The 20,616-nt window shown below is 40.0% G+C and overlaps 1 protein-coding gene across 2 annotated transcripts; it reads left to right on the top strand.

Annotated features, from left to right (window-relative positions):
• Window positions 1–10: 10 nt before the first annotated feature.
• Window positions 11–20,592, top strand: hmx3a (H6 family homeobox 3a). 2 transcript variants are annotated; one of them, XM_047603640.1, is made up of 5 exons: window positions 11–190; window positions 1,189–1,240; window positions 15,042–15,177; window positions 17,871–18,172; window positions 19,033–20,592. In XM_047603640.1, exons 4-5 carry the CDS (start codon window positions 17,884–17,886, stop codon window positions 19,653–19,655), a joined length of 912 nt encoding a protein of 303 aa, XP_047459596.1. In that variant the 5' UTR covers window positions 11–190; window positions 1,189–1,240; window positions 15,042–15,177; window positions 17,871–17,883; the 3' UTR covers window positions 19,656–20,592. The 2 variants fall into 2 exon arrangements, with proteins under 2 accessions (XP_047459596.1, XP_047459597.1); XM_047603641.1 differs by lacking the exons at window positions 11–190; window positions 1,189–1,240; window positions 15,042–15,177 and adding an exon at window positions 17,482–17,787.
• The last annotated feature ends 24 nt before the right edge of the window (window positions 20,593–20,616 follow it).

Here is a 20,616-nt window from a genome sequence, read left to right as displayed (position 1 = left end):
TAAAACTGTTGTTGTAACAACTTCAGTTAAAATACAAATTAAAACACCTGCTAATATCGTGTGAAACCCGGTAAAATATGGCTATTAAACATTTGTTAAGTACAACATGATCTGACGACTCAACTGCTGGCTGGTTTAATGCCTCTGAAAGACCGCAAATGTTGTTTTTTGTGAGTCGGCTCAGAATGAGGTAAGATACTTTATCACAGACAACGTATTATATTTACAAATACAAATGTCTGCGTAAGCCTTCTCCAGTTTAAGGCCAACTATTCGTTGTCAAGGGAGCAAGACCATTTGGATTTTAAATTCACGTTTTAAAAATAACTGTAATTTGGTAAGCGGTGCTTTCCAAACATTTGCCAACAAACTCCATGTACCTAGCCGATAAAGCACAGAAAATACACACTTTTTTCAGCATATGCAAGCGGCGTCAAAATGTTGTATATTTTCCTTTACACGTTTAATTTAACATTAATATTGAGGCAGCAAACGTGTCTCTTAAAGTGTGATTAGTGAACAGCTTTACAGGCATTTTTTAGGGCCTAAAAGTGAATTTCTGTCTCGGCACTGCACCAGAAGCACAGCATCTACATTTAAAGCATCTTAGACTAGATTAGCAATGGAAAAATAATGCTTTCATGGCTTCCTAATTTGTAAAACGAGTAAATAAATAAACGCATTTATTTAAACACCCATCTCATGCCACAAGCTAATGAAGTCAATCGATAGCCTGCCCATTCACGTCCACGACACGGCACACTTTCAGACATGCAGCTTTCAATTATACTCAAGTGGCAAATGAGGCACAACAATTGTAATACTTTCAAAAGCTATTGACTCATTCATGTTTCATCACAATCAATAATTTACCAGTGAGTGCTCGGTGAAGATCGCGTTGCCCCATTTGTGTCAAAGTTGCAGGAAAGCCAGTGAGGAGAAGAAGATAAATAGCCAAGTAGAGTGAGACCACTGTATCCTTTTACTGAATTACAACTGCTACTGACAGGACAACAGTATTACAGCAGTAATGTAAACCTGTTGCTAATGAACCCTTTACTTTGCAACAGGAGACACTCGGTTAGCAAGACTTGTCTCTGCTATGATTAGTAGCTTGGTTTGTGTATTAGCGTTTCTCTGCTGCCGTGTAGGTGTATTTTAATGTATTGTTTTAACATTTCTTGACAGGTTCAAGTGATCCTGCACGCACACCTGCTCCTGTGCTCCTGCCTGGCATCATGTAAGCGCAGTGTACCAATTTAGCCACTAGATGGCGCACATGCTCCAGTGGTGAAATGGGTGCTTTCTAATAAGCCACATGCAGTTTGGATACACAATTGTAAATGACACAGGCAGGATGCAGTTTAAGAATATGTAGGCTAGCATCGCTCATAAGTCATTGAGACTCACTCACCAAGATGAAACAGGTCACGGTGTACAGACATGGAAAGCTCACAGTACAGTGCTGGTGAGTCGCGTGAGCATCCTGTCCCTGGACCAGTGGAGGACATGACAGTCAACCCCATCATTTGAACCATGACCACCGGAGTAGCCAATTACACCACCTTCTAACAGCCTGTCCACACTAATGTTATTTTATTGCAATTTAATTATGATCAGGTTTCCACTGGGGCCTGATCCCGTTGAATAATTTACATGTAGCTACAATAATTTGTCGGCACGAGAAGACAAAGTGTGCACTTCTTTGCGCTCTCATTTGTTTCAGTAGTTTTCTTTGATATTCCTGCCATGTGAATTAGTGGAACAGTAATCTTGCATCTAGTATTTCATGGAGTTGGAATCAGCGTGTCTAAAAGTAGCCTAAAAATACTCAAGGAAAATAATATGTCGAATGTAATTTTCTACTTATGACGTGTGAAGCAGTGGAGGGGCGTTCATGTTGCTGACAACTGGTGATATTGTAATGCAGCTTCTTTTGGGCTTGCATTTACACTCGGTGTGTGACCTTCTATAGTCAATGTAGAAAATGGTGTTTGAAAGTTATTTTCAGGTATTTGTATTAGTTTTATTACACAGTATCAAATAGATTCTAAATCAAACATAATTATCCAAGTCGTCTAATTTTTTGCTCATATACTTAAAATTTTCTAAAGGTCTGACTTGAACTCCAAACCTTTTCAAGACTTATCTAAATTATATAAGTGAGTTTGAATATACACACCGCCTCACGCAGAATGGGCTCTGGGACAACACCTGCCTTTGAGAAGGTTGCAGTGTTATCCACTTGCTCTGATTCACATTTAAACGGCCTGAATGAAAAGGTTCCCATCGCCTCTTAACCGCTTGATTTACGGGCTGTTTGTGGTTTAACGCCACACAAGACAATTAATTTGCTCTTCCTTTCCTGAATGAAATTGGAATTTAATTTACAGAAGGTCTTAAGCAGGTTTTTAAGACGTGGTGTCATTTGTTGGGCTTGTGTAAAAGCTGCATTAGAGATCACCCTTGTGGAAAAGCTTTTTAATCCTAGACAAGTGCAGCCATAGTAACGATAGACGGGAGCCTCTCGGAGGCAGAAAGGTGAAGGGGGACTTTGACGAGATTTATTCTTCTTCGACTGAGACTGTTTCTTTCTTGAGGTCTCCCGCTCCACGTGGAGCATTTGAAAAAGAACTGAGAGGTGGGGGAGAGGATAAAGGAGGTATATATTAAGCTTTTCTTTCCTCTCACCACTTAATTTCCTTGCAGGCGCGCCTTGCGCCGTTGTAATGAATGTAATTGCCGCCTTTGATGAGAATGCTATTATCTGGATCACACTTTACATGGGCAAACAAGACTGCCCCTCCCTCCACCTCCTCCTCCCATTTAACTCAGCAGTGAGACCCCCCAATTATGCAGGGAACAAGTGGCTTTTCATAAAACCAGCGTGTCGCTCTTGATTGGTGAGGCTTGGAGCCGGCTACATGTGGACAAAGGATAGATTAGATGTGATATAGGCACACCAAAAAACCCATTTCCTTGATTAATTTCCTGCGTGCCTCACAGAAAGGTCCCTCTCTCCCCTCGCTGAATTCTATCTCTCCTTTAAAGACAAACTTTCATCTTTTGATAGATGTAGCAACTCAATGGACAGACAGACATTTTATTGACCTAAGTTTGACCACAGCTGCTTCAGGAGGGAATAGGAACAAAAAGAGAAATGGTTCCCTTCACTGTGGGAGGATGGGCTTATTTTTCTTATAAAAAGCTCAGATCTTTGTAATTCCGCACTGTTTCTACCATCAGCCAGGATCCGTTCATTTTTCATGCAGATTTTTTATTTATTTATTTATTTTGTGCTCTGATGTCATTTCCCTCACACATAGACACAATTGAGGTTGTTCACTTATTCTCTCTCCCTCTCACACACACACACACACACACACACACACACACACACACACACACACACACACACACACACACACACACACACACACTCACCAAACACCCATTTGATAATCCTGGTGAACAGATATGATGGGACTTTATGAGGCGATGCGCAGTAAAGCTGCTGTCACCTCAGGAAGTCTAAGTGTGTTCTTCTGACTGCCTTATTACCGCATTCAAGCACCACTCAACGAATTCACACACACCTCAGCCTGGCTCTGACAACCCACACTGATTCTGTCCAATATTCCACCAGGCTGAAATATCGAGAACAATCAAATAGACTGTCACATGTGACAAATTATTCTATTACTCCTCAAAGATTGTCATCCCTGAAATGTATTCATAGCTATTTCTTCTCTATCGGTGACTGATTATTCCTCTAAGCAAGCAATTCCCCAGTGATAAATTGGTAATCAATTAATTTGACTATTTGAAAATGGCTGCAAGGGATCAGAAGCATTGGTCATTCGTTTGCATATGTATCTAACATTAACTCATGGTGTTGTTGGGTCTGATGGATGCCTACCATGCGACCACCTGACCCTTAAAGGTTTATGCCATCAGAAACAGGTTGCCATCCGGACCCAGTCACGACAGAAAAAGAATTGGCCAATATTTTTGACTGAAGTGGCATTTTAGCAGTATTTATTTGATGGTCCCACTACCAAAACCATGGGCCACAAATAAAGAAGATGGTATAATAGCTTTTGACTGGCCGGCTAGCTCCCATCTTGAAATGAAGTGTCCAGTTGTGAGTTATCGTGGCCAAACGTCATTTGTACAGCCTGAAAAGTGGGGACATTTTTCTAGCTTGTCACTCTCTGGCTATAGCTCATCGTCCTGAATGATGCCTCTGAACGCACAGTTGCCCTAATACGAGCATTTCACTCGTGCCGCAAGAAGGCTCGTAATGGATTAGCCTGTCCATGGCGAGATAATATAGTGCATCCACTGGCACATCCTTAAACAGCAATGGGTAACATGTGGAGTATCAACTCTTAAAATGTTTGCCTCGCTGCTCACATGATCTTAGCCATCATTTTCATAGCTCTGACTAAAACGGAACCAGGATCTTTATCCCTTATTTATGTCAACAGCTTGTATTTATTTTTAGTGATTACAATGGCGGTGCTTTGGTCTAACAATTGATTGTTTGGTCTATGAAATGAAAAAAAGGTACATTTTCATATCCTGCCAAGTAACACTGCACCTGGTTAGCTGTCACATGGACACGCAGCGGATCCTGCATGTTTGGAATTTTTTTGCTTCAGTTATTAATTTGATATCAGAATTGTTTCAGGGGCAGCAGATAGCCTTTCTGTGTGGAGTCTGCATGTTCTCCCTGTGTCTGCATGGGTTCTCTTTGGGTACTCCGGCTTCCTCCCACTGTCCAATGAACTCGTTAGGTTCGTTTGTTCCCCCCAAAGACCCTCTACGGCATAAGCAGTTAAGGAAAACAAACTGTTTTGAACAAACTGTTTCAGATTTTTTTTTTTTATCTTGACTAATTAATTGTTTTTACATTGTTTTTACTATTATTAATTTAATATACAGTTCATGTGCATTTTTCTTTTATTTATTGTCTTAGACATTATGTCATTAGTTTGCGTTGCTTTGTCGTTGAAAGGTGCTACAGTAGATTAATGAACTTCCAATACATCAACTAAATTAGGACAGAAACGATTCTGTTTAAAATCCTGTATCTATGTTGTTAGTATCTAACAACATAGGGATGTTTTGTAAAACATTTTTCTTTACAAATTAGGATCGTCACAATGATCTGAATCTCTATCATTAAAAAATTGCTCCCACTATTCCTTGATCTGTTGGAGTAGCTATTGAGTCTGAGTAAAGAGCAGTCTGAATTGGACGTTCGTGCTAATGTGAGGGAAGTTTTAGATTAATGAGGCTTCTGCCCTTTGAGGATATTGATCAAACGCAATCTGGCTAGCAACGATTTCCCATGCCCCCCGCTGTATTATTAATAATGTATCAACATCATGAACAAAACTGGCCACGGTATTCCTAGGGGCATCTACGGGATAAAAAAAAATAAAAAAAAATCTCACATCAAGACATGTGAGGTATGCTTGAAATTATCTGTTGAGTTTTTTGTTCTGTATAGATCTGCTGGGGTGGCTATTGAGTCTGCATAGTGGAGTGGTCTAAAATGGACAGTCCTAATGGGAAGGAAGGTTTAGATTAATGAGGCTTCAGCCTGTCTCTTGGCAGACTCTTAAAATTCTTATTTATCGTATCGCAAAATAAATATGGATTTTCTTCGGTCAAGATAAAAAAACAAAAACCAACAGATATGGGAAAAGGTGGGAAAAAACATAATGGTAGAAAACTTTGTTTTGGAATATTCTAAAACAGTATTTTAACTAAAAAAACATAATATATATACTTTATATGACACTATACGTTATATACTATATATTAGAACATTTTACTCCTTTACAAGACATTCTTTGGTGTTACTTTTATGGGTATTAACAGTGCATTAGTAGACAAATATAATGTTTCACAAGAACATTTTGATAACAGTGATAAAAGTATTTGGTGGAGGGGGAAAAAAAATATTTTGTGTATTTACTGTTATGGTTTACAGTTGGACAAAGGATAAAGTACTCTGGCTAAGAGGGTGTCTCTGATTTTGAACTGCATTGTTTCAATAAATAGGGGTAATAAATCAAGGATCTACCTTACGACCACTAGATCTGACAGGGTTCATCATTACAAAAAATGTAACATAACGAGTTCAATCAATAGGCTTACAGTTATTGATCAAACCAGTCTGAACAGAAACTATTTGCTATGCTCCCTTGCTGTTCTCTTTGTACTTTTTAGCTAGAGGTCATCACTGCAGATGTACAGTTTTGGTTCTGGTCTTAATCTATGGGTGGATTCATTTAGTTTGATTTTTAATAAATATAATTTTGTACAAGCTGTAATACCAACACATGAGCTCTGTGCTTGACAATGCTTGGACACTGTAAGAAATATTTGACATCATCACCTACGTGATCCAATAACCTGACCAACCTTTTCTCGGTAGTAGAATATACAATCTCAAATAGCCCGGGTTCAGTTCAAGATGCCACACCAGCCCCAGCTTGGAAAAATCAGAAGCTGCTTCCTTTCCCTGCAGAGGCTCCATCGCTGGCCCTCCTGCAGGGATCGTTAGCCCGACGATGATGGGAGTTACTTGGGCCATAATGGGTGGGTTGACTGACCCCTGACCCTTAATCGATCCTCTGGCTTTGTCCAGCTGGGCCTCCCCAAACCCAGTCAGCTGGAGAGGTGTTTAAAAGCTAACAGCCCAGCTCCCATCCACTCCACTACACCCTCATTAATTACATCATTTACCTGTGACAGTGACAAACCTGCCCAACCACGCCGCAGTTTATTAAGGTCACTGTATAAAGCCCAGGCCAAACCCAGATCAAAAGTGAGCTTGTGTGTGTGTGTGTTCAATGGGGAGTGAAAGACCCTATCTCATACAGTATGTGATTATGAGTATAGATGTGTGCTTCAAGGGGAGTGTGACTGCTTTGTCCTGGCCTGTCGAGCTTCTTAGTGGGGAAGTTTATTTAGATTTATTTGATATGTTGAAAGACAAAGATTACCAATTTTCCTCTACACGCAAGAGTATGAGTATAGATTCTGGAAACGTGGGGAAAAATCACAAACAAAACACCCCAGCAGGGTTTATCATTGTAGTCCTTGTAAAACACTGTGCGAAGAATGGTACTTGACATGTTTTTGGATGAAATATAAAATCTTGCAGATTTAAGGCCACTTTCTTTTTTTTTATGTCTTTTCTGTTTTTACTTTCTACGCCAATTTGCTGACTCAGTTCTTCTCTGCTCTTTGTTGTCTTTGCGGCTCTCCAGCAGCTGGATGTTTGTGTGCCATTCATTCCTCCACTTTTGTGTGTTGCCTCTTATTTCTGCAGGTGTCTCCAACGTAACCCCCCTTTCCCCCTGCTCTTACCCCTCTATCGTTTCACCTCTTTCACTATCCCCCCTTCCTTTTCTCTTTACCGTAGCCCCCTACACAATAAAAGACTATTGGTTTCTTCTTGCCATACCTTTCCCTCCGCACACTGGTATTTCAATCTCGACTCAATCGAGAAGGCTGACCTGCAGACATAAAGAATTGGCTTTAAGGCTTTCAAAATGGAACTAAATCTGCTGCAGGTCACACTGGGGGAAAATAAGTGGCAAATGTAAGTAAGCATGAAATAGTTTTTCATAAATAATCTAAATGACAGCAGGCTTTCTAATGGTGCCAGGGGGCTGTAAAAGAATATGTTGCCAATTTCTCCCCTATTAAAGTGAAATAGAAAGCCAAATACATAACGGTGCTGACGGAAAAGTTGCATACTTGGGCCCGTTGGAGTGGAGATTGAGGACACAGTTGGGTATTAGCCGGCGTTGTAGTTGGAGGTAAGGTGGTGGAGTGATTGCTCGCCTTACAGTCAAGGTCTTTCCACTGTGGGGAAAAAGAATGCCCCCCCTTCACATCAAATCAATTGGTCAATAACTGCCCCCTTTTCCTGCATGTGCACAGGTAGGCAGCTCTCATCCGTCCCAATGTAGTGCAGTGCAATGTTGATTTGATTTGCACTTATGTTTTTACAAATAATCAATGTTCCATTTTGACTAATACTAGGCCCGGTGATCGTACACACTGTTAAAGAGGAGGAAAAAGGAGAAAACAAGGAGAGAAGTAAAAGGTATTAATGGAAATGTCATTGACAGGAAAAATAAATGCCCCGAGACCTGGGCAAAAGCCTAAAATGGCACAGAATCAGCATATAAATTCCTTTAGGTGGTCAGAGCATCAAATCATTCACTGAAGTATAAGTAGTAATTCTGTAATACACAAATACAGCATTGCAGTCCTTCCCTGTTGTTGTTATGTAAAAGTGAGAGAATTATTCTTACTTAAAACTGCTCATGATGGAAAAAAAAAACACTCCCTGTGTACATTTTATGTTGCACAATACACCAGTGATGCATTTCACACATTTTGTATCAAAATGAAAGACTAAATTCACACATTTATTTGACACGTTGTATCGTCGTGTGTGTGCGTATACGTGTGTGTGTGTGTGTTTATATAAGTGTGTGAATTTAGTATTTGATTTACTCATGTCGACCTGGTTATATTGATGTCTCCACTTTTAGTTTATTTCTTGTATGTAATTTGCTTGACCTAAATACTAATTATTCCTTCCGAATAACCTGCATTTTTATAAAATATCAATTTCCTATTAGGTCGCTGTTTAAGTAAATGGAGAAACATTGTGCTTTACACGTGGCACACTGACTTGGTCATAAAACATTTGATTGGACTGTTATGAGTTAAGCAGATCCAGTATGTGAGGCGACCCTTTGTTTGTGTGTCTGTGAGGGAGGGAGAGAGAGAGAGAGTGATTTGAAGTCCCCTTGAGTCAGACTCTGTTATTTATTGCTATTAAATGGTTAATTTTCCTGGGTGCCCTGAGGACTTTGGGGTGCGTTAAGATGTGAGGAAGATGGAGTTGCCAAGGGGTTGCTGTGAATGCTTGATGTATTAAAAGAGCAATTTTGAGAGAGCCATTAAGGACTGGCGTTGGTCCCTCATGTATCCCATTTTTAGTTAACAGGAAGGAAAATAATGATATGACACGGGAGTTGTGTTTAATTTTGTGTTTGGGAGCATTTCATAGCCTATAGTTTCTAAGGTCCATATAAAAGGATCTTATATGTTTTTGTATATTCATTTTTCTTGTCTGTGTAAATTACGAATGTTTTTAATTTAGCCTTATGTCTTCTTTGCAAATTTCACCATTGCAATTTTTAATTAAAATTGTCAGGTTAGTTTGAACTTAGTACTTTTTCCACTTGATTTAGGTCACTATAGCTGCATTTTCCTTTCCCGGTTTACTTTTCTCTTTTTTTCATGTCAGGGGATTTTTACCTCTTTACGCTTTAATATGGAAAATTCAATTTCTACTTCACAAATAAATAAAGAACTAAATACATTTACATATATCTTTGCAGAATAACGGAGTAAAAAGAACATTGGTGAAGAATTGACAGTAAGACTCCAGGGTGAGTCTGTTCCTGCTCCGTGCTCTCAACTTCCTCTTACATTTCTAGGAGCAAGTAGCCTGACAACTTCGTCACATCCGAGGAATGAGGCTGGTTACATGTGTGCTTCACATCACACCCATACGTGCATGTGATGAGCAAGATTTTGGTACTTGGCTGCAGGAATTTACTCCTATTAAGCCACAAGAGCTAAGGAGCACTGTCTGGCTCACAATTTGCGTTCCAGGTTATCCCACTGTTGTCCGATGGGCTTGCACACAGATGGCATTGTGTTGATATAACAATGCAGAGATTTCCTCAATCTGCTGTTAACAAAGTTGGCCATTCACAGACTTCTGTCTTTAGCTGTACGACTAAATATTTGACGAATAAATTCATCAAAAGCATCAATGTTTCTACCGCACATTCACCCTGTATGGTCGAATCCATGTCTGCGTGTCTGCGTGTGCCGGCCTAATTTGTCTGTGCTCAAGTTTCCTCTTATTAGGCAGTCCTGACAGCTGCTGGAAGAGGCGCAGGGAACACACTAATCAGCTGACAGTAATAGCAGTCTTTACCACCCCACGACACAAGAGAGGGAGGAAAGAGAGCAAACAAACACCAATTACTGTCTGTCATGAGGAGAAGGGAGGCAGTCGTATTTGGGCGCTCTTTGTAATCATGTGCTCCTCACAGACCAAACAGGACAGGGGGTCAGCAAAGTAGTGTCCACAGGGCGGATATAAGATTTAGCGTTAAGTAGGAAAACACTTTTTTTTTCTTTGCTCTTTGACCTAGAGGATTCTTGTTTGGTTTAATAGTATAAATAGTAGTAAATGAGGGTGCTTGTGTGAGCGAATGGTTAAATGTGTCTGTGACTGTAAAGTGCAATAGTTAGAAAGGCGCTATATCAAAACAAAACCATTTACCATTTTTTCCTCTGTTTTCCTCCTCGGTTTGGAAACATTGATCCTGCTGCCTGCCACGTAGCAGCAGGTTTTCCTCTAAGCTGATGGAAAAGCAGAAAACAAAGAGGCAGTTAAAGTGCTATTAGTTTTGATTGGTTAGTAATGGGCTCTTATTCGTTGCCCAATTTATTGATCTATCAGTAATCAATTCTGCCCTATTCCCAAGCCGTGAGCTGAATCTCAATCCATTTTCTGAAGCGTCCGAGACGAGACGAAACTGACCCCGGCCCTGCTCATACTTCATTCTGCCGAGGAGATCTGGTGACTCTTTAATGTGGATTTCTGTCACGTTACACTGGAGCGCACACATCAGTTACATGTATATGTGACGGGCCTCTTGCTTCAGAGGCCGTCTGAGGGATTGAGGCTATGCTGAGACTGTCGGCCATCTCTGGCCTATGGGTGCACCCTGTCCGCGGTGCTGCTGCTCGCTCGCGGTCCGCTCCTCAGGTCGTCTGGTTGGGTTCTAGGGTAACACTTTCTCATCCCTTTCAGGATCACAACCTTGATAGCAACAGCTCCTCAATTATGCAGTGGCACAGAGAGATCAGCTGTCTCCGTGAAAGAGGACAAGATAATATAGTGACGCTGAGTGTGCATTACACAAGTTCTCTGGGTCAAGGCTCTGGGTTGGTAGCCAACAGTTAACCTTTGTTGAACGTGTCTCTGAATGGGGCTGAACAAATTGTCAGTTTCAAATCTAAATCACTGTTTGAAATGATGCCATTTAGAAGTTACAGTGTGGTTGTCACCCAGTGTATAAGCAAGCAGTCTTCATGCTAAGCTAATTTAACCAACCAGAGTAAATCTGCTCATTTAATTCTCAGCAAGAAGGGGAATAAGCACATTTTCTAAAATATCAAACTAGTCCTTGACAATTTTTTTTTTTTTTGACACTCCATTATGTGATTAATAAGATATGAAACAAACAAGTTCCCTTTTTTTTTTTTTTTAAACTACATTCTTGGTTGAATGGGTCGCCCGGGTCACATTTAGATATTGTTAAGTGGCTTTGAATAGCTCCCCTGATTTCACAGTTCCAAATGACCCGCGATAATCAGGTCATTAAAATGAGCCCATTCTCCACATCTGACACACTTCCACTCCTGCCTCATCTGAATAACAAATCAGCTGCTGAGCTGCTTTCTCAAACTGAATGGGGGGGAAAAAAAGAAAAGAGAGGAAAACCGACTTTCTCTTTATTTCCAGGTTAACCTTATCTCTATATTCAGAAGTAAAGATGGCAAGTAAGCTAGAGGGTGGAAAAGGTCCTGTCAAAAGTGCCAGTGCCTGTGTGAAAGTACCCGGTTTTCTTAATTCATCCCTTAGGACCGGATAAGTCTATCAATCTGTTAAATTGGAAAGCCATTAGGTGCCCTGGTTTATGTGTTTCAAGCTGTTAACTAGAGGCTGATTGATTGTTGTTCCTTTGATGGGATATGCTGATCTAATCTCACTGTGTGCACGTTTGCAATAAATTACACAATTCATTTCCCCCATTTAGACGGGGGAAAATCACACCTCCAGGCATGCCTACGCTCTGCAGGCAAAAGAGCAGGGAACCTATTTTATGGTGCCATTTAGCCGGCAAGCTTTCAGCAATCCCAGCTTTCTTTCTAACCCCCCGCCCCTCCCTCACCCTCTACCCTTCCAAAAAATCGAAGCATAATCAAGGTGTATGTTTAGAAAATTTATTGTTATAATTTTCCCCCATAATCTCTTCCATTTTCCTGCAGCCGTGCTGACATAGATCATCATCTAAAAAGAGAAAATGGATAGCAGTTTAAAATTTATCGGTCTTTGATTCTCAATTATACGTGTTTATGACTTCATCTGTCTTCAGTGACTTCAACCTTTTCCATTATGGTGGAATATTATTTGTACGGAATCCATTAAATTCACAAGGCAGGACTCTAATGGTAGGGCTGCAGCGATTTGCAGAGGGAAAAGTTTTGAGAGGTTGGCTTTAGGAAAAGCGTGGCTGTTATGACACAAGAAATTGCTTTATTGATGGTCTGCTCTGCTGCCTGTGCATTTGGCCATTTGTTACCCAGCCCATATCTATATCTCAGGCTGACACTGATGAGAACTTTTCTGCTACCCTCTCCAGATTACCGAGTTGTAATGACACATACAGGCAGGCTGGGTAAAAGCTGACAATCCAGGGCAGAGTTTTTTGTAGGTACCGAGGATGGACGTGAGAACGCCTGGAGGGCTCGGCTGAAGCTGCTCATAATGGAGAAAAAGGGCTACATCATTCCTGTGACTGTTTCCATCTAAACCTTACAGAGGTCATCATCTCTGCTGAGAAACAATAAAGAAAGAGAAGAGGGGGGATAAGATGTAGATAAAACATGAGGAGGAGAGATAAAAATGAGAATTTATCTGCAATATGCCCACCATCTACTGTATGTATGATACATTCCAGGCAACATCTTTTCTGACTATTTCTTAAACAGAGTGGACATGCGTCGAATATCACAACCTCACGTGCCGCTTATATTTCCCAGAAGAGCTGTCGTCCTCATCTTAAATACATGTTGTTTCCTGTTTACACAGGAAGTAACAAGATTCCTCCCAGTCAAGTGGCAGCTGGACGACATCGAGCTCCTTCGACTGGCTAGTGCAAGGGGCCGAGTAAAAGCTAATCAGGCTGTAACTCAAGACTCGCCTGGCCACTTACAATCAATACCTGCACAATCCCAATTAAAGCTTGCCGGGTCAGCGGACGGCCAGCAATTCCTTTACAAGTTAAATGCAATACTTAAATCTAAGCAATCTCTCGCAGTGGCCTTCGTTTGTTTAATGGCTCGTTCCAACAGTTAAAAGTGCAAGAAGGACGCAGGGTGGACGGGTTGAAGTGATAAATGCTGCCGTCTGTGTGGGTGCAGATTGACACCAAGATCTCGCCCGACAACATTCTGTGCTAAACTCTTCTTCCGTTTCTCATACCGAAAAAGAACAGGATGTTAATAAAGGTTACATGCATGGGTAGGGTTTCATCAGCTAACATCTGTGTTTACATACTACACATATATACTTTTACTGTTAGTCTATGGGTAGATTGTCGTAACAGACTATATATACTACTACTAATAATAACACTACAAGTACACAAACTCATAACTGATCTGTGACAAATCAGAGAAAGATGTTGTACTTTTTGCATTTAACATTTATTTCACAACTTAAGTAAATAGTTAATTTTTTCAAAGCTTTAAGTATTTTTCCACAACATTTTACCTCTTGCTTTTATACTTCAAGTATATTTTCCCAATAAAACTTTTACCATCTTACCGAGTATTTTTACTATCACATATTAATTACAGTAGATAAGCTCTGTAACGTAAGTAAAAGATTCATATACCTTTTCCATCATTGACTGCGTTCATCAGGGTTTTTGGTTTTAAGATTTTTATTTCTTACATTAAAGGAGATGACAGCAGTTTAAAAAAAAAACAGACGAAAAAAACGTGCTTAAGTAAAATTAAAATCAAAGCAGTTTTAAAATTTGCTTCACCTCAACCAACTACAATGGTAAAATGTGCAGTAATGCATTAGCAATAATTTTTTTATGGACATTATGAAAAAAATACAAAATACTTTTTAAGCTTAAAGTTCATTTTGCTTATTTACACTTTTACTGCTGTGACATTTATAGTGGCAGACTTTATTCAATTTACTCAAAAGTCAAAACAACAAATTCACAGTTCCACTGTCAACCCGCCTGTTTTTCCCCGTTCTCTTTCCAGTCTTTTTCTTTCTTGCCATTGCATCCATGTCCTTTATCACAATTTTGACCCACAGAAAGGAATTCTCACAAGATATCAAAACAAAAATCTATATTTAATATGGGAGCAATTACAAAGCAAAGTTGGCTGCACAGGGCTGTTGTCACCAGAGCGCGTGTTTTTCATCAAATAGGTCATTAGGCGATGATGGATGTAAACCTATAAAGTATCTAAACTGGACCTTTTAACAAACCACGAGCAACACTATCATTTCTCTAATAGAACCTGCTGACCGTGTCATTCCCTCCTGCCATTTGTCATTTTTCCTTGTGAAATAATCAATATCTGGGCGCTTTGAAATAAATAATATAAAAGTCATAGTAACCTACCCGAGGAGTAACAAAAATAGACTTATGGAGCGTTCAGAAGGCCTATATGGCCTCTGGGCAGTGTCTACTGCATTTTTGTAATCAATGCATAATATTACAGTGAAGACTACAGGATCTTAGTTTGTACTCTTTCTTTTCAAGCAGTGCTCTTTCTAAGCCGTTATAGTGCGAGAGCATTATTAGTGCTGTAAACATTACTGGGCCGTGGAATTATCTCTGTTCCATTATGATAAATGGCTATTAAAAACAATGCTATCCAGGTTTTTAAATAATAATGGATCGTACACTTTGACTGGAGTCTCAGTTCTACTTTACTGACAAATATTATTTATATTGTGGGTTAGAAAATTGGTAAATTGTTCAGTTTTATTTCTTATATATATATATATATATATATATATATATGTGTGTGTATGTGTGTGTATATATATGTGTGTGTATGTAGCATTAATAACATTTCATATTGTCTTAAAACAGATTACAGAAACCAGAGCCGGAAACCCCAGAACAAGAAACCTTGAGCAGAATCCAGTTCATATTGGGGGACCCATCTTCTTGAGGCTGGTCAAAAAGAGGAAGGTGGGACAGAGGAGAGCGGAGGAGAGCAGCAGAAGTAAGCAGATTAATTCTTACACACGTCTCGATTAAACAAATACTGCGCAATCCAGTGTGATACAAACAAGGGTACATGATTCTTAATGGAGCATGATACACGGGAGACTGGTCAACGATGGAAAGAAGGGATGGAGCCAGAGTTCAAAGTTTAGTGGGTATACGACACTCATAAAGAAACTGTTAGAAGTATAAACATAGGAGCACAGAGGCAGTAAACTCTGTAACGACAGTTGTTATATTACAGGAGTATACAAAAATGCGCATTATGTATGAAAGATGATAGTAAGGAAATAGTAAACTGTTCGTGAATTTTGCAATGTCCACACCATAAAGTAGTTTCCAGGAGCTTTGCGTACGTTTAGTGCCAATTCATCGGGATCAGAGCTTCCGGAGCTTCCATCCAAATCGTCTTTAGGGATATGAACATATGCAAAATTATATATATAATATAATATATACATATATATATATATATATATATATATATATAATATATATATATATATATATATATATATATATATATATAGCATAGTAGTTATTTATGTAATATTAAAGCATATATATATAAGAATTATATATTGTTTATTATATCAAAGTAATTGTTTATACAGTTATATGTAACATATATATGACTATAGATCATTAATATATGTGATTCTGTATGTATAATTGAGAGATATTCATTTTTAGAAGTAAATATGCATATATTATGAGTATATTAGCTATAATTACATCACAGTAACGGATATCTACTTAGCATCCTAATATATAAATGTAATTTATGTGACTGGCAGTGTGTGTACTATGCTGATGGTGGAAAAAACCAAACAAGAACCATGGTACACAGTGCAGCACCTTTACCGTGTCACTCACTCCGTTCTCATATTTTCACATCACATCCCTAATTAATGTTTTTAGGGAAAAGGTGATGACGCAACTGACTGAATGCACCTCTGTTATGTTCTACTGTTTTTAGCACCACACTAACTTGTTTTATTCACTTTGCAAGAAAGTGTTGTGACCTGTGTTTATTCCCTGGAGACTTATTTTAAAGTGGACCAAAATAACTATATGCCAGCACCTAATCTTAACGAGAAGTCTAATGTTTACTCTAAATTCAAAATTGCGTTGTCTTGTGTAATAGTGACCATCTTTTGTTGCCAAATTAGACTCGAGTTCCTATGATATGACGCTTTGATGACGTCGTTGTCGCCACAATCCAAAAGCTTCATTACTCCACATGCATTTTCGCCTCGCGGCCCACAGAGGTCGCTGTCTCTCCGTTCTTCTTCTGCGCCAGCTTCCAACCAACGAGCCATTTATTTTTCTTTTTTTAAACAAGTCAATTAATATCAATGAGTGAATATACATAGCACATTTACAAAGAGTGCAATCTGAGGGAAGAATTAACGAAATCGATTAGGGAGGGGAAAAATGACTGTGCGACCCGCAGACATTGTGGAAGTGGCCCTCGCTGAAAATCAATGAATTAGAAATATGAATCTAATCGCCCATTGGTGACACGTTGAGTAGCTGCAGCCTGATCTCGGGCCTTTTTTCATATTGGGCGTCTGGGAAGCTAAAATCGGGGACTGTTTAACGATTACAGTTCTGGCATTGTCACCGTACACTGTTACGGTGACATTTAATATTGTTTTGTGAATTCAGGAATATTAACGACTCCGTCTTCGCAGGGATTCATTCTGTTTTTTTTTTTGTTTTTTTTTTTTTTAATTCTGAACCTTTCTCAATTTCAGTTCAATTTAATCACTTTGCGCAATATCAGAAGTTTTGAGTTGTTGTTATTATACCTCACACTCTCATTGCAGGATTTCTCTTTACATAATTAACATTTTATTTAACGTAACAGTAACGAAACAGTAAATAGCAATATCTGAAGAAAGGTTTAAGTAAAGGCCCATGGCCTTTTTTTATTTCCTTCAAATATAGGGAACATTATAGGTGATCATTGTACATGCACATTTAAAAAAATAATATCAAGCCTACTAGATTTTATGAAAGGGGTTGAAAATGTGCCATTAAATTAAAACAACTCCCTGCTGTCGATCTGTTAGTTGTGTCAGGAGCTTCTTGTTCTGGTGCAAACCCTCCTCTTTTTTGGCGGTAACAGCCTTGTGTTCATTTGTCGCTAATTGGACTATGAGACCAATAACAGGCGAGAGCACACAGCCTGCAGCCAGAGAGGGAGGACTCTCTCTCTCTCCCCCTCTCTCTCTCTCTCGCTCGCTCTCTTTCTCTCTCTGTCTCTCTCTCTCCTCTCGCCGTCTCTCCCTTAATCCCATTTGCCATTGTACATGCCCAATCGCCTATACTTTCCGCATTTAACTTGGATGACATTTTTATTTCATCATTAGCATCAGACGCCAGACTGACTGACACGGTGGACACAGTTTGCGTTTTGACGGAACAGCCCTGGATGAGACGTTTCCATGTTTGTAAAATTTTTTAACACTCGAGCGCTTTATTTTATTAATTTTCTAGTCTAGGAAGACGCGTGTATTTGCGCGCTCTCCGGGTGTGAAATCGAGTTTCCGAGTAGAATAAAACAGCAACTCCTCCTAGGCAGGAGGACATCGACGGGTCCGTAAGTCAGCTTTGCGTTTTGATTTTTTTTTTTTTTTTTTTTTTTTTTTTTTAATTCCTGCTTCCCTGGTTGTCTGCGCTCAGACCACAACCAGCGATGCCAGAGACAACGCAAGAGACGTGCGCTTCGGCCAAGGACTCTCCTTTCTTCATCAAGAACCTGCTGAACTGTGATAGCAAACCGTCTAAGCCCAAGCCCGTGCTGGCCGCCACAAAGGCGGCCTTGGAGGGAGGATTTTCTCTTTCCCAGGTCGGGGAATTCAACTTTCCACGCTTTGACCTGCCCGCACAGAGGTTCAGTTTGCCGGCTCACTACTTGGAGCGCACCTCGGCGTGGTGGTACCCTTACACCTTGACCTCAGCCGCCCATCTACACAGAACCGAAGGTAAGGAAACTGTCAGCTTTAAAATTCCCAATAGATAGGGACCACATTGTGATTTACACACACATATATATATATAAATTAACAATGAGACCAAGAACTCCGTGTGTTCTGTGATACATAATATCCTCACAGCAACATGTCACTGAACTTCCTCCTCGGAGTTTCATCACATATAAAAGTGGAGTTTGTGCGTTTTTGTGATATGTGAATATTACAGGCATAGTATCACCACAGAGCAGGTTATGATTTAAAACCTCGCCACCCACGAAGGCCTATTTTCTTATGCCACGATAATAGATCAATAAAGTAACACACTGTGCATAAAACGAAGTAGACAACATCAAATCATTGGATGAGCATGACGATGCGCAGCGTGCTTTTGATTTGACATCTTACCCCTGAGGCTTGGACAGTGACGACCTTTTTACCTGCCGGTTTTTCTGATTTATTCACATGGGATTTAAAACTGATAAGAATGGCAATGTCATACCTTAGTGCAAAGAAAAAGGGTGGTTATTTTAAAGCTTGTTTAGCTAGGGCACTGACCTAGAAACATACATTGATTAAATAAACTCAGGACGGGTATACATATTTGCATATTTTATTTGAGATACTAAAATGTGATCATGTTTATTGGGGTACTGTTGACAATTTGAATACTTAAACGCGGCGCCATTGGTCATAACTTGCAACATGGTTTATGTTTAAACCTTTTTACCTGGGACTATTTATTACCATTTTAGTTTTCCTTAAGCTCCATGACTGTCCAGCATCAACAGGCTGTAATAAAAAAACAAAAAAAAAAAAAAACAGACCACAGTGTTTATGACCACGTCTCCTTGCATGTGTTCCCATTTCAGTCACCGAGAAACCAGGAGCCAGAGACTCCTCTCCAACCTCGGGCACCGACAGAGACTCCCCTGACCTGGTGCTCAAATCCGAGCCAGACACCAAAGATGACGACGAGGAAGACGAGCACAACAACAACAGAAGCAGCGACGAGATCATCCTGGAGGAGAGCGACACGGAAGAGGCCAAAAAAGACGAGCTGGAGGAGTGGAAGAAGAGGGACGATGACAAGAAACCGTGTCGCAAGAAGAAGACGCGCACGGTTTTCTCCCGGAGCCAAGTGTTCCAGCTGGAGTCCACCTTCGACATGAAGCGCTACCTGAGCAGCTCGGAGCGCGCCGGCCTGGCCGCGTCCCTCCATCTGACTGAGACCCAGGTGAAGATCTGGTTTCAGAACAGAAGGAACAAGTGGAAAAGGCAACTGGCCGCGGAGCTGGAGGCCGCCAACTTGAGTCACGCCGCCGCGCAGAGGATAGTCCGGGTGCCCATCCTCTACCACGAGAACTCGGCTTCTGAGAGCGCAGGCGCCGGTGCCAACGTGCCCGTGAGCCAGCCACTGCTCACCTTCCCGCACCCCGGCGTCTACTACTCCCATCCCATCGTCACATCTGTGCCGCTGCTCAGACCGGTTTGAGTTTTGCGGCACAACTCGTTGTTTATTTACTTAATCAACATATTAATTAAAAAAAAAAAAAAAAAAAAAAAAAATTAAAATATTTTTATACAACTGCGTGAATGAAGAAAAAAAGAGAGACTGCCACTGTCAGGCCTACATGGACCTAGAGCCTATATGGAAAGTATATTGTCTCATTTTCCAAGGGTACCGTTTACACATGATCTGACAATTGAAATCACATGTTCATTATTATTATTATTATTATTATTATTGTTATTATCACCTCAGGAGTCCACCTGCTCTCACTGCCTGATTGTCTTTTTTTCCTATTTTTATACCGTGACTGTTGCTGGACAGGTTAACTCTGTGTGATGTTAAAACAAACAAAAAAAAAAAGAAAAGAAAAGAAAAAAATTGATTTGATTACAAAAAACTGGCGGTCCTACTTATCACACTAATTTGATTTAATTTTCATTTCCAGAAGTGATAATGCAATGATGTGCAATACACTGACGGTGTGCTGTGAATGAGTGAACCCACTACCACACGAGAAACATACATGCCATCTATTCTTGATGAGGCTCTGGTAGAATTATTATTTTTTCGTCTTTTTGTTTTACGCTTGACGAGGGACAATCAAGACACTGTTACCTGTAAAAAAAAAATATCCATGTAGCTTTATGTTTAGTTTTAGTAATTCTCACTCTTGTTCCCCCCCACACGGACACGTCTTTCAAGCACAAGTGTGAGTCTCCTAATTTAGTCTAATTTGTGTCTTTAGAACAGGGAGGGGGCGGCAAAAATATCGACTACACTGGTGTACAAAATATGTAAATGTATATATTTAATGAGGCGCGGGGATTCCTCATAACGGCTTCTCGTTTGTACAGTAAAAACGACGTTTTGATATTGTATTGCTGAACCATGTTGTGAAATAAATGGAGAATATTCCTTACATTTCAGGACATTTGCTTTGACT

The sequence above is a fragment of the Mugil cephalus genome, chromosome 13, assembly GCF_022458985.1.
Source record: "Mugil cephalus isolate CIBA_MC_2020 chromosome 13, CIBA_Mcephalus_1.1, whole genome shotgun sequence".
Lineage (NCBI taxonomy): Eukaryota > Metazoa > Chordata > Actinopteri > Mugiliformes > Mugilidae > Mugil > Mugil cephalus.
This window is presented reverse-complemented; position numbering and strand designations above follow the sequence as displayed.

Excerpts from the sequence above, each read along its gene's own strand:
- hmx3a (XM_047603640.1), top strand. The coding sequence starts at position 17,884 with ATGCCAGAGACAACGCAAGAGACGTGCGCTTCGGCCAAGGACTCTCCT. Across the intron at positions 18,173-19,032 it reads CCATCTACACAGAACCGAAG|TCACCGAGAAACCAGGAGCC; the intron begins GTAAGGAAACTG and ends TTCCCATTTCAG.